The following is a 14,344-nucleotide window of genomic DNA, read 5'->3' on the forward strand; positions in this document are numbered from 1 at the left end:
AAATGGATGAGAGAATATTCATTGATTAAAAATAAAATCTATCATGGGGCAGCTAGGTGGCACAGTGGCCCAAACTGCCTCATAAAAAAAAAAGAAATAAAGAAAAAAAATCTATCAAATTTAAAAAAAAAGGGTTAGAATGATAGAATGGTACTATTCTATGGAGAGCCTTGAATGCCAGGAAGAGGGATTGGACTCTCACTTGATACTGAAGATTTTTCATCTTTCTTCATAACATGGCCCAATCTGTCCATTAGGAAGAATATTTTGTCAGCAGTATGAGTGGTAGAGACAGCATGGTATAGAGGATAGAGAGCTGACCCAGAGGCTCTGAAGACCTGACTTCCCTCTGACACATGACTGTGACCTTGGGCAAGTCACTTAACCTCTCAGTATTGTAGGTTGTACTCTAAGTGTATAAGTTGTGGAGCTCCTGAGCTTCACTGGTGGAGGTGGATTCCTTATCTGGGAGTTTTTTATATCATTGAAATCACAGATTCAGACCCTAGGCAGCCAGATGGTTCAGTGGATAGAATGGTAGGCCTGGAAACTGGAAGTCCAGAGATCAAATCTGGCTTTAGACCACTGACTAGCTGTGTGACCCAGGACAAATCAGTTAACCTCTGGTTGCCTCAGTTTCCTCAACTATAAAATGAGGGGAAAAAATCTACCTCCCAGGGTGTCTGTGAGAATCAAATGAGATAATATTTATAAAGCACTTGGCACAGTGGTATAAAAAACTCCTTTCCCTTTACCTATCCCCTCTGAAGGATTATAGGTAAGAAGATTTATTAGGGAGGTAGTTACAATTATTCAGTCAGCTGGTAATGAGGGCATGTATTTAGGTGATTATAGTGGAAATAATTGTTCACCAGGCTTACCATCTTCTCCAGAGCCTTCTTTCTGAGTCCACTGACAAGATATACATCAGTATGACTGGAGGCAGTGGGGGTTAAGTGACTTGCCCAGGATCACACAGCTAGTGTCAAGTACCTGAGGCTGGATTTGAACTCAGGTCCTCCTGACTCCAGGGCCACTGTTCTATCCACTGTGCCACCCAGTTTTCCCACAATGGTAATAGAGACAACAGATGAAAGATGAAACTGACAATGCTCAACAATTAATTTAATTAGAGAAATGAAATAATAAGAAATAGTTAACTGGTCCAAGTTTTGTTTATTCTAGTCTCTTGTTTATACTTGGTTGGTCCCTTGCATAATATTTCCTTTGCCCTTTGGAATATCATATTCCATACCCTCTGGTCCTTTAATGTAGAAGCTGCTATATCTTGTGCTATCCTGACTGGGGCTCCACAGTACTTGAATTCTTTCTTTTTGGCAGCTTGCAATATTTTCTCCTTGATGTGAGAGTTCTGGAATTTGGCTATAATATTCCTAGGAGTTTTCTTTTTGGGATCTCTTTCTGGAGGTGATGGGTGGATTCTTTCTATTTCTATTTTAGCTTCTTCTTCTAGAATTTCAGGGCAATTTTCCCTGAGAATATCTTGGAAGATGGTGTCTAAAGCTCTTTCCTTGATCATGGTTTTCAGGTAGACCCATAATTTTCAAATGATCTCTCCTGGACCTATTTTCTAGGTCAGCAGTGTTTCCCAGAAGATATTTCATATTGCCCTCTATTATTTTATTCATTTGTGTCTTGGTTTCTCATAAAGTCACTGGCTTCCATTTGTTCAATCCTAATTCTTAGGCAATTATTTTCATCAGATAGCTTTTGTACCTCCTTTTCCATTTGGCCAATTTGACTTTTCAAGCTGTTGACTTTTTTCTCATGTCTTTCCTGCATCTCCCTCATTCTCTTTCCATTTTTTCCTCTACCTCTCTAACTTTATCTTCAAAGTCCTTTTTGAGCACCTCTATGGCCTGAGACCAATTCATATTTTTCTTGGAAGCTTTAGATATAGGGACCCTGATATTGACATCTTCCTCTGAGGGTGCCCCTCGGTCTTCCTTGTCACTGAAGAAACTTTCTATGGTCCTCACCTTTCTCTGTTGGCTCATCTTGCCTTTCTTTTACTAGACTTTTAGCTCCTTAAAGTGGGGCACTGTTTCCAGGCTGCAGTATCCCAAGCTTAAGTCCCAGGTGGTATGATTTAAGGAGGATCAGGTTCTTCACTAACCTGGCCTGTTCCTTGGTCTGTAGATGACCCCCCAGACCAACTCTGACAAGCCTGTGCCCCTCCCCAACCTGGGCCACTGCTACTCAAGCCTGCCTCCTGGTTCTCAGCAGGGGTGAAAAATCCAAGTTCTGCCTCAGCACCAGAATAGACTCCTGTAGTATCCCCCCTGTCCCGGTCTCAGCCCTCTCACGAGACTGTGAGCTTAGTTCCAGACAACACTGGCACTTCAGCTTACTCAGAGGCTCTGGGGGTCTCCTTCTCTGGTGAGGCCTTCATGGGACTGGATTTGTCTTAGGGTGACTGTGGGGTTGGGCTCAACTCCTGTCTCACCACAGCTGCTCCCTCCTTCTGACCTTCCAAGCTGTTATTGGTTAGAAGATGATTTTAGCACATTCTTCTGTGAGTTTTGCTGCTCTGGGCATTTTCCTATGGTGTTATTTGGATGTTTTTTGGAGCGATCGTGTCATGAGTTCTAGAGCTCACTGCCTTTCCTCCCTGCTTGTTCTCTTCCCAAGCACACTGTTCCTTTTTCGACCCTGTCTTCTTGAAGATCAGGCCAGCTCCTCCCTGGTGCTTTTTCTTATAGCTTTCCTTGGTCGTCTTCTCCACTAGTCTGAAAGCGATCTCTTCCATTTCAAACTATCCTAAAGTACTTTGCCTGAAGTTCTCCTTTGGCCCCATAATTGCCTGCCTTGTAATTTGTGTGTTTTTCTTACCCTTCTTCCTTCTTTGTAGAATATAAGCTTCTTAAGTGCTGGAACTCAGATTTATTTTTGTTTCCTCAGTGCCTGGCACACTAACACAGATATTCATTAAATTGAATGAAATTACTGCTAGATCCAATGTGTACTTCGATGATAAGGAAACTGACACGGAAGGACGTAACGATGGCAGAGAAATGACTCTTCCTTTGAGATCATGACATCTTTAAATCATTCTGGGTTCCAACCCTATAAGTAGTCATTTGTTAAAACTGAGTGTTAGACAGGTTAAAGCAGTACTTATAGGAGAGCTCAATCTTGTATTTCTGTTCTATAAGAATGAATAGAAAACCTTCCAAATCTCAGAAAACTCAGAATCTGGTCTCTGTCCTTCTTTACTCTTACATTTATAGCAGACCACCTTTATAGATAGGTTGAAGCTATTCATTGTGACATCTTTATTATTTTTTAACTCATCCCCTTTTCCTTCCATAGGATCATATAATTGGACTACTTACAGATTTAGAACTAGAATAGACTTTAAGGGATCATTTAGCTCCACTTTCATTTTGAACATAATAAAATGGAGCCCCAAAGAAACGAAGTGACAAGAACATACAGGCAATATATAGCAAAGACAGGTGTTTTTCTTTTTTAATATAGTCCTTAAACTACACAGTATATTTCCTCCTGCTTCAAAAGAAAAGACATTTTTCTTGTTAGGGTTAACTTTCTAACCTATACTTTTGTTCTTGTCATTTAACTTATGTGGGACCTATGTTGTTTGTCTCTCTCTGTGCTCTTTGCCTTCTAAAAATTCACAGTAATCATTAAAACTATTTGATACTAGTTAAAAAATGGAGAGGTTGATCATTGGAATAGGTTAGGTATATAAGATACAGAGGGAAATGCGGTACCACATCTTTTGATAAATCTAAAGATAGCCCGATTACTGTGGTAAGTCCTTACTATTTAACAAAAACTGCTGGGAAAAATGTAAAGTAGTCTGACAGAAATTGGGTAAATACCAGTATCTCACACTGTATATCAAGATAACCTCCAAATGGATACATGATGTGATATAGAAGGTCACATGATAAACAGATTAGAGGAGGAAAGAAGGAAAAATGCCTTTTAAAAATATGGGGCTGCCATTCCATTAGGGAACGGGCCCATTCTCATGAGAATGTAAATAAAGACCTTTGATACTTCTCAAAAAAAAAAAATATGGATAGGGTTAGTGTTCACAACCAAACATAGGATAGAGAGGATCAGAGAAGACAAAATGGATCTTTTTGATTACATAAAATTAACTTTTTTTTTGTAAAACTAGTGTAGCTAAAATTAGAAGTGAAATTGGAAAACATTTTTACTGATTTTTTTTCTGATACAAGTATTTTATAATTTTCCAGTTACATGTAGAGATAGTTTTTAACATTTGTTTATATAATATTTCCAATTTCCAATTTTTCTCCTTCCCTCCCCTAGACAGCAGGTAATCTGATATAGGTTTTATATATATATATATATATATATAAAATAACATTAAATAAGCAAATTTTTTCTAATAAAAGTCTCATCCAAGATAAATAAGAATTTATAAAAACAAGTCATTCTCAATAGATTAGTGGTCAAAGGACAGGAACAGGAAATTTCAAAAAGAAGAAATCCAAGCTATCAACAACCACATGAAATACAAATGACTAATCATTAGAGGAATACATATTAAAATAATTCTGAGGTTATAATTTGCACTCATCATATTTGCAAAAATGACAGAGGAGGAAAATAACAAATATGGTGGGGCTGAGCAAGTTGTACATTTGTGGACATAACCAATCTGCGATTTTTGGTTTGGCTTGGCTTGGCTTGGTTTGGCTACCTATATTTGTAACAAAACCTGCCCCCTCCCACCCCAATCGGTTGAAGGAAGCTAGGGAAGAGAGTGTAGTGTTGGGGTTGCCTCTCCCTCCAAAAAAGGAAAGAGGGTCATTTTAAAAAAATGAAAAGAAGAGAACGGAAGGCAGGCCAGAAAGAAACAGACAGGACAACCTTAAAGATTACATGTTGAAATTACTATATATTTTCAAAAGCAAGCTGTACATAATAGATTTGCAGTTTCCTATAAGCATGTCTTTTTCTAAGTTCAGAATAAAATTTAAAATATATTTTCTCTATATTGGAAAAACAGGCGCAGATAGGTGGTGAAGTGGATAGAGCACTGGCCCTGGAGCCAGGAGTACCTGAGTTCAAATCCAGCCTCAGACACTTAACACTTACTAGCTGTGTGACCCTGGGCAAGTCACTTAACCCCAATTGCCTCACTTAAAAAAAAAGAAGAAAAAAAAGGAAAAACATTTACCCCGTTCTCTATTATCCTATGTCTCTTCTTCCTTCCATTCTTTTCAAATGAATTGTCTACATCTGTCTCTGCTTCCTTCTCTCTCCCAATAACTCACTAAAATCTGGCTTCTTCTCTTAACTTTGTCCTGCAACTGTTAGAACTATACTCTTGAAGGCATCTTATAAATTGGTACATTTAGTTGCCTTTTCATAGTCTTCAATCTCTTAGAACTTTAAAAAAAATTTTTTTTTCTCTTAGAACTTGTGCAGTTTTGGTACAGTGCTACTCCTTTTTGAAACATACTATTTACTTGGCCTTCACGATACTACATTTACTTGGTTATGCCTTTGTTTCTCATATTTTATTCCTTTCCTTTCTAAATTTGGACATTTGTTTTAAATTCAGGCTTTGGTCACTGGATTCTCATCTAGAACTCTTATTCATTCAGTCCCTTCACTTTATCTAACACCTTCATGTCTGTTTCTCTCTCTCTGTCTCTCTCTCTGTCACACACACACATTTTTTTTCCAATGCTGAATTGTTCATGAAGATAGTGCAGTTTTGTATTTCTGATTGGACATCCAATTGAAAAAATGCCCTGTTATCACTTCAAATACAATATAATTAAAATGGAAATCCCTCTACCTTAGAAATAACTTTTTCTCCTGATGGAACCATCCATCATCTTATTACATAGGATTAAAATATTGGAGTTGTCATGAACTCTGACCTGTCACATTCCTTCCTCATGTATTCCTTATACTCTTTCAAATATGTTCTTTTCTCTTTTCCTGTTGTCAGTGTTCTTCATTCTAGTTCTCTTCACCCTATTCATGGACTACTTACAGAGTTTCCTTTATTCAGCCCTTATGCCCCTTTAATTCATTCATACAACATTACCAGGTTAATCTTAAAATAATATTTTATCATATTACTCTCATGTTTGCTCCTGGATGCCTGCATAATAAGAGTTTAAATGTCTTAGTCCTGGCCTCCTACTCCTTAATTTTTATGTTGTTTAATTTTTCTTGTAGCTCTGTACTTCTCTTGAGATTATGGAATGAATCCTTTTTCTATCCCCTATGACATCTAGATTTTTACATCTTTACATTTTCACTCAAATGTTTATTTTGGTGATGAAGGCATTTTCAGTTTTAAGTTTGTAGTAACTGCCCAAATGAAACTAATGAAAGAGGGAAGAAAGTTAAACTAGCTTATTTATATTATTTCAGTCACATTTGTTTTACTTTTTTCTTTTTTTAGTGTGATCAACAAATCTGGTGTTAACCGGGTTGTTTGGAAACGACCTCGTCTTACTCATAATGGTCCTGTTCGAAGAAGCACAGTTATTGATCAGATCCCTTTTTTGGCAGTTGCAAGAGCACTTGGTAAGCAGGACTCACAAGTATCTTTTACTCACAAGTGGTATCTTTTAGGCTTCACTACCAGTTAATAGGCTGTGAAGGAGGGGCATGCTCAACTAGCATGTTTTGGAAAGAATAATTTGTCATTTTGATCTCTTTTAAAAAATGCATAGTTAAGTAAAGGGGAAGACCACTGTGTTAACCTGGTACTGTGTGTAATCTCATCAGAGGTTTTTATCATCTTTGAGGACTTTGCCATCTCAGTCTTTTATAGCATAAAATTGTTGAAGTATTTTAGTATATTGTCTTATTGGCAGGTATTTGGACCTCATATAGCCTTTAAAGCTACTTAGGAATGCCTTCCCTATTTTATCCTCTCAGTTAATTAAGAGATTTCCTCTGATAGGTTCCTTTCTACAAAGGTGTTTTTGTTTTTAGCAAGAGATGAATTGCCTTAAATAGAGGAAAGAGGCAATTTTCTAATCATCCTAATGAATGCAAATTTGTTTTTATGTTGGTAGTGAGGAGGCCTGCCTACTATTTGACTTGTTAGGGAGAGGGGTGGTGAAGCTCTTAAATATATTTTCTCCCCCTCCCCCCCTTTTTTTAGAGCATATATAGTGAATTTATTCTTTTTTTTTTTTTTGCCAAAGTGGTATTTTTTTCAGCATTTGTTTATATAAGATTTCCAATTTCAAATTTTTCTCCTTCCCCTCTCCTAGACAGCAGGCAATCCGATATAGGTTATATATATCTTCCCTTTTTTAAAGAAAATACTTTCTATAGGTCTTACCCTGCCTTTTTTCTTTATGAGTCATTTCTGCCTCCAGATTAATCCTCTTTTTTGACAAAAAAATAATTAAGCAAAAGCTCTTTAAAGTATCAGACAGTGTATACATAATTCTATCCTGGTGTTATACCCTATTGCTCAGCCTTGGGGGGGATAGGTGTGTATGTTGGGGAGGAATGGGGTGAACAGTATTTATTTGTAAAATACATTTTCTCATTGGAAAAACTTAAATACAAATTACTTCTTGAAGCATGCCTGTCTTGGTCACTTTTAGTAAAACCTTTTCAGATCCTGAGTATTACTAGTCCTTTCTACAGTTTTTAGAATATGATAACTGGACTTTATATAGGAAGATTATTTGTCAAAACCAGAACCTGCTTTTTGGGGAGGTTACAGTTTTTTTTCAGAGTAGAAGTAAAAGTACAGATTATTATGTTCTGGTTTTATCTCAGGCAGGGTTCATTTAAGGGAGAATGAGTTCTGTGGAATAGAGCTGTTTGTTTCTCATACTGTGAGGTGCTATTTTGTTTCTGTTATGGGACATACACAATATGTAATTGATTTCTGTTTCCTGGAAGAGCAACAACTGCTTGAGGAAGACCTCTTCTTGGCACGTAGTTCTTTACCATGGTTCTAGTAAACCCAAACATTTACTTGACTGCATCAGAGTGGTAATTAAAATACAACCAGTCAGGGGCAGCTAGGTGGCGCAGTGGATAGAGCACCAGCCCTGGAGTCAGGAGTACCTGAGTTCAAATCCGGCTTCAGACACTTAACACTTGCTAGCTGTGTGACCCTGGGCAAGTCACTTAACCCCAATTGCCTCACTAAAAAAAAAATACAACCAGTCAGTCCCTTTCATGCTTTCTTTAATAGACTTTGAAGTATATACATTCTTTTTCCAGAGATCTTAAATGCTTTGTAAGGGATTAATTATATAAACCTCAGTAGTCCTGTTTTAAAGATTGATAAACTGAAGCTGTAGTAAGCTGAAAAGGCTTATGAACATACAGTGGATCAGTGACACCTAGGTGAGGATAAGGCCTAGTGTCCAGTAAATAGTTCTTGCTTCTTTTCTCTGCAAATTATTTTTGTTTTCAATGCTGTGTCTGAAGAGCTTTATAATTTCTGGATTTCTTTACTTTTAACTTCTCTTCCTTTACCTCTCTTGGGTTTAAAAAAATGTTTGCAAGACCCAGTTAACTTTTAGTTAACTTTCACTAAGCTAATGAAATATTTTGGTTGCTGCCTGTGCACAGAGAGGAATTCTTGGGAAGTCCCATCTGTTCAGCACCCATCATGGCCCTGATAGCACCTTCATGTATAAAGATTATTTCTAAGGGCCTGCTAAGTTCAGGAGTGAGAAAATGAGAATATTAATCACTTGGCAGTAGTAGTATTCTTAGCTGGTTCCACCTTTAGAAAGTCTAAGATCTTGTATTCACAATATCTTTTTCTTTAAATGACCTAAAACAATTAAACTTGTGTGGGACTGATGGAAAATGGTTTTTGGAGAGGCGCTATGTACTTCAAAACCCTCTTTAACCAAGATCGAAATAATATATACTTTCAGGGTAGATAGGTGACGCAGTGGATAAAGTACCGGCCTTGGATTCAGGAGGACCTGAGTTCAAATCCAGACTCAGACACTTAACACTTACTAGCTGTGTGACCCTGGGCAAGTCACAACCCTCATTGCCCTGCAAACCTCAAAACCCCCCCCCCCCCCCAATGATATACTTTTTTGGAGATTGGGTCTTACTCTATATAGTTGGGTTAACCAAAGCCCAAAGCCCTACTTTGTGCAAGTACAGGTGAAGGAGACAGCATGGACTGACTGTCTTTTCTGTTAGTATCCCTAGTGCTTAGCACATTGTATGTTCTTAAAAAATACTTTTCATTCTTTTATGGAGTAGCCTTATGAGTAATAGACTTTCCAATATGACTGAATGGACTGTTCCCTCTTTCTGTTGGAAACCTATATAATTTTCTCTGGTACTAGTTATACTATGTCAGTTTTGGCATGCTTGCTCATAGAACAAAGGTTGTTGGAACAATTACTTGTGGAGTTAAATGGCATGGGTGTGGCTAGTTAGGGATATGAAAATATACTGGTGTCCATGTGCTAACTAAACAGAGCTGTTGAGCTGGTTTTTACAGATGGTGTGTGAAGGTGGAATGGGAAAGGAGCAATCATTTCATCCCGGGATCTCAAAGATTTATGAAGATTGCTCTTCTCACTCACATTTTGTAGATGAGAAATAAGTCCAGGCAGGCCTATTTCATTGTTAGATATAAAAAAAGTATTGACTGAATTCTAGATCATTATATTGTATAAAAGCATTTGTCTTTAAATAGCTAGTCATTAAATCCATAGAATTTTCATGAATGAATACTGCTTCATTTTTTATTTTTGTATTTTTCTCAATTATATATAATTATAATTTTTAACATTCATTTTTAAAATTTTTGAGTTCCAAATTCTCTCCTCTCTACCTCTCCTCTTTCCTCTTTGAGAAGGAAAACAGTTTGCTCTAGATTGTACATATACAGTATGCAAAACTTTATTTATGTAGCATGTTAGAGAGGGGAATTGAATTGTTCTGGAATTCTTTATTCTAGAGGGCAAGGGCAATTCATTATTCCATGTGTGAGAATCAGGTAATTTATTGTTTCATCTTATATATCGATCTCTTCCTCAATTTTTTCTGAAATGGAAAAGATACCAGTAGATCCTTTGGGTTGTTCACGTTACCCCAATTTTTTTCACTCATATGTTACTGCATCTTTTACTCCAGTTCTTTGAAGTTCTTTATTTGCTATTTGCTGCTTATTAACCCACCTGCTCCAATACCTACTATTTGCCTCTCCATATGGACTTCTTGGGTTACACTAATTTATTGAACAAGACAGAGATAATCATATTTATTTCCATAGGCACTTTTAGTTCCTGCTTTAAAAAAAAGGTTTGACACTTATTTTGATTTTGAGCATTTATATCATCTAATGTATCATGTTACTATTTTTTTTTTGGTTCTTGATAAATTTCAGATGTCCAGTGCCAAGTTTCCACTTGTTACTCATTTTCTACCCTGTTGTCTTTATTGTATCTTTTTCCTCCTTGTTTATTTTGAGGAATTTAGTAGATTTATTTTTTAGGAATAGATCTATAATGGTAGCATTGGATGTTGACTGATAGAAATGGCAGAGCTGCCCTCTTGTGGTTCCCAAATAAAAGTTCAGGTAAATGTTCAGTATTATGTCTTTGGATCATAGGATAGGGCCAGAGATTTAGAGCTGGAAGGAATCTCAGTCCATCTAATCCAATCTCTTAATTTTATTTTATTTTTGTAATTTCCTCTGTGATACATGACTTTTTATTCTTAACTTGAAAAAGCAGCTTTTACATGAAACTATACATTTCTTATGTTCAGTGTGCTTTTCTTAAATAATCCATTTAACATATAGTTTTCTAAATTGTTTTTGTCTGTGATTCTTTCTGGCTTTCCTTTTGTTCCTTTCTGTGTATTTAAAAAATGCTTCAGTGATCATTTTGTGTGTGTGTGGTGATGGGGTGGAGAGAGGAATGTATTATATCCTTAGCCCTTTTTTCCCACCTAACATTCTCTCCTCCCAGTTGAAATCAAAAAGAAAGAAAAATAATTTAGCAAGTATGCATAGTTAAACAAAACAAATTCATACATTGGCTTTATTCAAAAATATGTCTTAATCTGCATCTTGAGTTTATCACATATGTCAAGCAGGTTGGTAGCATGCTTACCTGGAATCTTACTTATCAGTTCCCTTGTTTTACATGTGAGGAACTAAATCCCAGAGGGGTTAAGTGATTTGCCCAAGCACATCCCAATAAATAAGTGATTGAGGCTGGATGTGAATGTAAATCCTGACTCCCAAGGCCAGTGATCTTTCCACTTGACTACACTGCTTCTTTCATAAAGTAAAATTTAAGAATCATAGAGTCTTAGAATTGGATCATCTGGTTTAAATTCCTTACTTTACTGATGACATGACTCAAGCTAGAGGTGATATATGATTTAGTCAAGGTCACATTTTGTTTTGTTTTGTTTTTGCGGGGCAATGGGTGTTAAGTGAGTTGCCCACGGTCACACAGCTAGTAAGTGTCAATTGTCTGAGGCCGGATTTGAACTCAGGTACTCCTGAATCCAGGGCCGGTGCTTTATCCACTGCGCCACCTAGCCACCCCCACAAGGTCATATTTTGAGTACAGTGAACAGGATTGATTTATTGGGGACTACTTATGTCTGAAGAAAGAAAAATGTTCTGAGTGTTTTATTTGAGAAGCATTTTTTTTTGAGAAGCCTTTTCAGATTCAAAACCACTGAGTTTGGTTTTAATTTTTGGGAACTTTCTAGAGTGTATTATTATAGTTGTGATTTGTTAGCCCTTAGTTAAGTGTCAGTCATTTTAATGACTACTGTCCTGTCCTGTGTGTCCCCGCCCCACTCTACCCCACTCGGGTCAGTATTGTTTAGGGCCCTTTAGGCTATGGGTTTCAACTTTATTTAAAGTATTGAGTTCCAAATTCTATCCCTCCTTCCCCTTCTTCCTCCCTGAGGCATTAAGCAATCAGATATAGGTTATACATCTGCAATTATGTAAAACATTACCATCTTAGTAATTTTGTATAAGAAAACTTGGATAAAAGAAAAAAATGGAAAGGAAGTGAAACATAGCATGCTTCAGTCTGTGTTCAATCAATGTAACTTTTTTCTTTGGAGGTGGCTAGTATGCTTCATCATTAGTCCTTTGGGATTGTCTTGGATCATTGTATTGCTGAGAATATTGAAGTCATTTACAGTTTTCATCAAACAGTATTGCTGTCACTTGCATAATGGTCTCTTGGTTCTGCTCACTTCCCTATACATCAGTTCATACAAGTCTTTCCAGGGCTTTCTGAAATTATCTTGCTTGTCATTTCTCACAGCACAATAATATTCCATCACCATCATATACTACAGCTTGTTTAGCCATTCCCTAATTGACGGGCATTCCTTTGATTTCCAGTTCTCAGCCACTACAAAAAGAGCTGCTATAAATATATTTTTTTTACAAATAGGTCTTTTCCTCTGTTTTGGGATGTAAAGATTCTTTTCAACATTCATTTTTTAAGATTTTGAGTTCCAATTTTTCTCCCTTCTCCCCAAAACAGCAAGCAATCTGATATAGGTTTATATATGTACAGTTATGTTAAACATAAACATCAGTTACGTTGTAAAAGAAGAATCAGAATACAAAGGAAAAACAAAAAAAAAACCCAAAGTAGAAACAGTATGGTTCAATCTGCATTCAGAATCCACAGTTCTTTTTTTCTGGGTGGGGATAGCATTTTCTATCATGAGTCTTTTGGAATTGCCTTAGATCATTGTATTGCTGAGAAGAGCTTAAGCCTGTCACAATTGATCACCACACAACATTGCAGTTACTGTGTATAATTTTTTCTTGGTTCTGTTCATTTGACTTTGCATTTGGTTTTTCTGAAATCATCCTGCTCATCATTTCTTATTGCACAGTAGTATTCCATTACATTAATATACCACATCTTGTTCAGCCATTCCCCAATTGATGGGCATCTCCTCAATTTCCAATTCTTTGCCACCACAAAAAGAGATGATATAAATATCTTTGCACATGTGGGTCTTTTCCCTTCTTTATAATCTCTTTGGGGTACAGACCTAGTAGTGGTATTGCTGGCTTAAAGGGCATGCACAGTTTTATAGCCCTTTGGATATAGTTCCAAATTGTTCTTCAGAATGGTTGGATCAGTTCCCAACTCCACCAACAAAGCATTAATGTTCTAATTTTCCCACATCTTCTCCAACATTTACTATTTTCCTTTTTTTGTCATATTAGCCAATCAGATATGTATAAGGTGGTACCTTAGAGTTGCTTTAATTTGCATTTTTCTAATCAATAATGATTGAGAACATTTTTTCAAATGACTATAGATGGCCTGTTCATATCCTTTGATCATATATTTGAGAAATGAGGCTTTTATCAGAAACATTGGTAGTAAAGATTTTTTCCCCAGCTTTCTGCTTTCCCTCTAATCTTGGTTGTATTGATTTTATTTGTGCAAAAACTTTAATATAATCAAAGTGATCCATTTTGTATTTCATAATATTCTGTCTCTTATTTGGTCATAAATTCTTCCGTTTTCCATAGATCTGACAAGTAAAACTATTCCTTCTCCTAATTTGCATATTTTGACCTTATTTTAGTATATGGTATGAGATGTTGGTCTATGCTTAGTTTCTGCCATCTAGTAAGGTATTTCTTATGATATGTTTATGGATTAGTTGGAGAGCTATTGAGTTGAATAACATTTTAGTTAGTTTGAACTCTGAAATGGTTGAAGTTATTAGGTTAAGAGAATAGTGTGTGATTTAGGTCAGCATGAAGATACCTGCCTAGTGGAGTAAATCAAAACTTCTTATCCCTGTTCTGGTTAATATTATCATCAGTGATATGAATGAAAGCATAGATGGAATGCTTACAGAATTTGCATGTGTCTCAAAGCTGGTAGGGATAACTAACTCAGTAAATGACAGAATTGGGAACCACAAAATTATAAGATGAAATTTGTAAGGGTAGATAAAATTTTGGGTTAAAAGAGATCAGCTTCCCAAGTACAAGGTGGAGGGAGGCATGGTTAGTCAGCAGTTTTTCTGAAAAGATTTTGGGGTTTTTGTGGACTACAGACTCAGGTAATGAGTGCTTGTAAGAAACATTTGGGGTTAAAATGAATAGCATGAATGACTGCACATGTATAATCTATGTCAGACTGCTTATCCTCTCAGGAGAGAGGAGGTGAGGGAGGGAGGGAGAAAATTGGAACTCAGAATTTTTTTAAAAAAGGTTAAAATTGTCTTTAAGCAGGAGCTTAAAAGCTGTTCTCTTTTGAGAGTACAATTAAAGATAAACAAAAGCCCTCACCCGTATTTCTGAGCACTGTGAGTTAGATATTAT

The 14,344-nt window shown here is 36.5% G+C and overlaps 1 protein-coding gene across 3 annotated transcripts in view; it reads left to right on the forward strand.

Moving 5' to 3' along the window:
• The window catches only part of PPM1D (protein phosphatase, Mg2+/Mn2+ dependent 1D), a 45,228-nt gene that overhangs the window by 9,782 nt on the left and 21,102 nt on the right, over positions 1 to 14,344 (forward strand). For all 3 annotated transcript variants that reach the window (XM_043999558.1, XM_043999557.1, XM_043999556.1), the window contains exon 3: positions 6,446 to 6,570. In XM_043999558.1, the coding sequence (XP_043855493.1) occupies positions 6,446 to 6,570 (125 nt within the window). The remainder of the gene's footprint in view (positions 1 to 6,445; positions 6,571 to 14,344) is intronic.

The sequence above is a fragment of the Dromiciops gliroides genome, chromosome 4, assembly GCF_019393635.1.
Source record: "Dromiciops gliroides isolate mDroGli1 chromosome 4, mDroGli1.pri, whole genome shotgun sequence".
NCBI classification, from domain to species: Eukaryota; Metazoa; Chordata; class Mammalia; order Microbiotheria; family Microbiotheriidae; genus Dromiciops; species Dromiciops gliroides.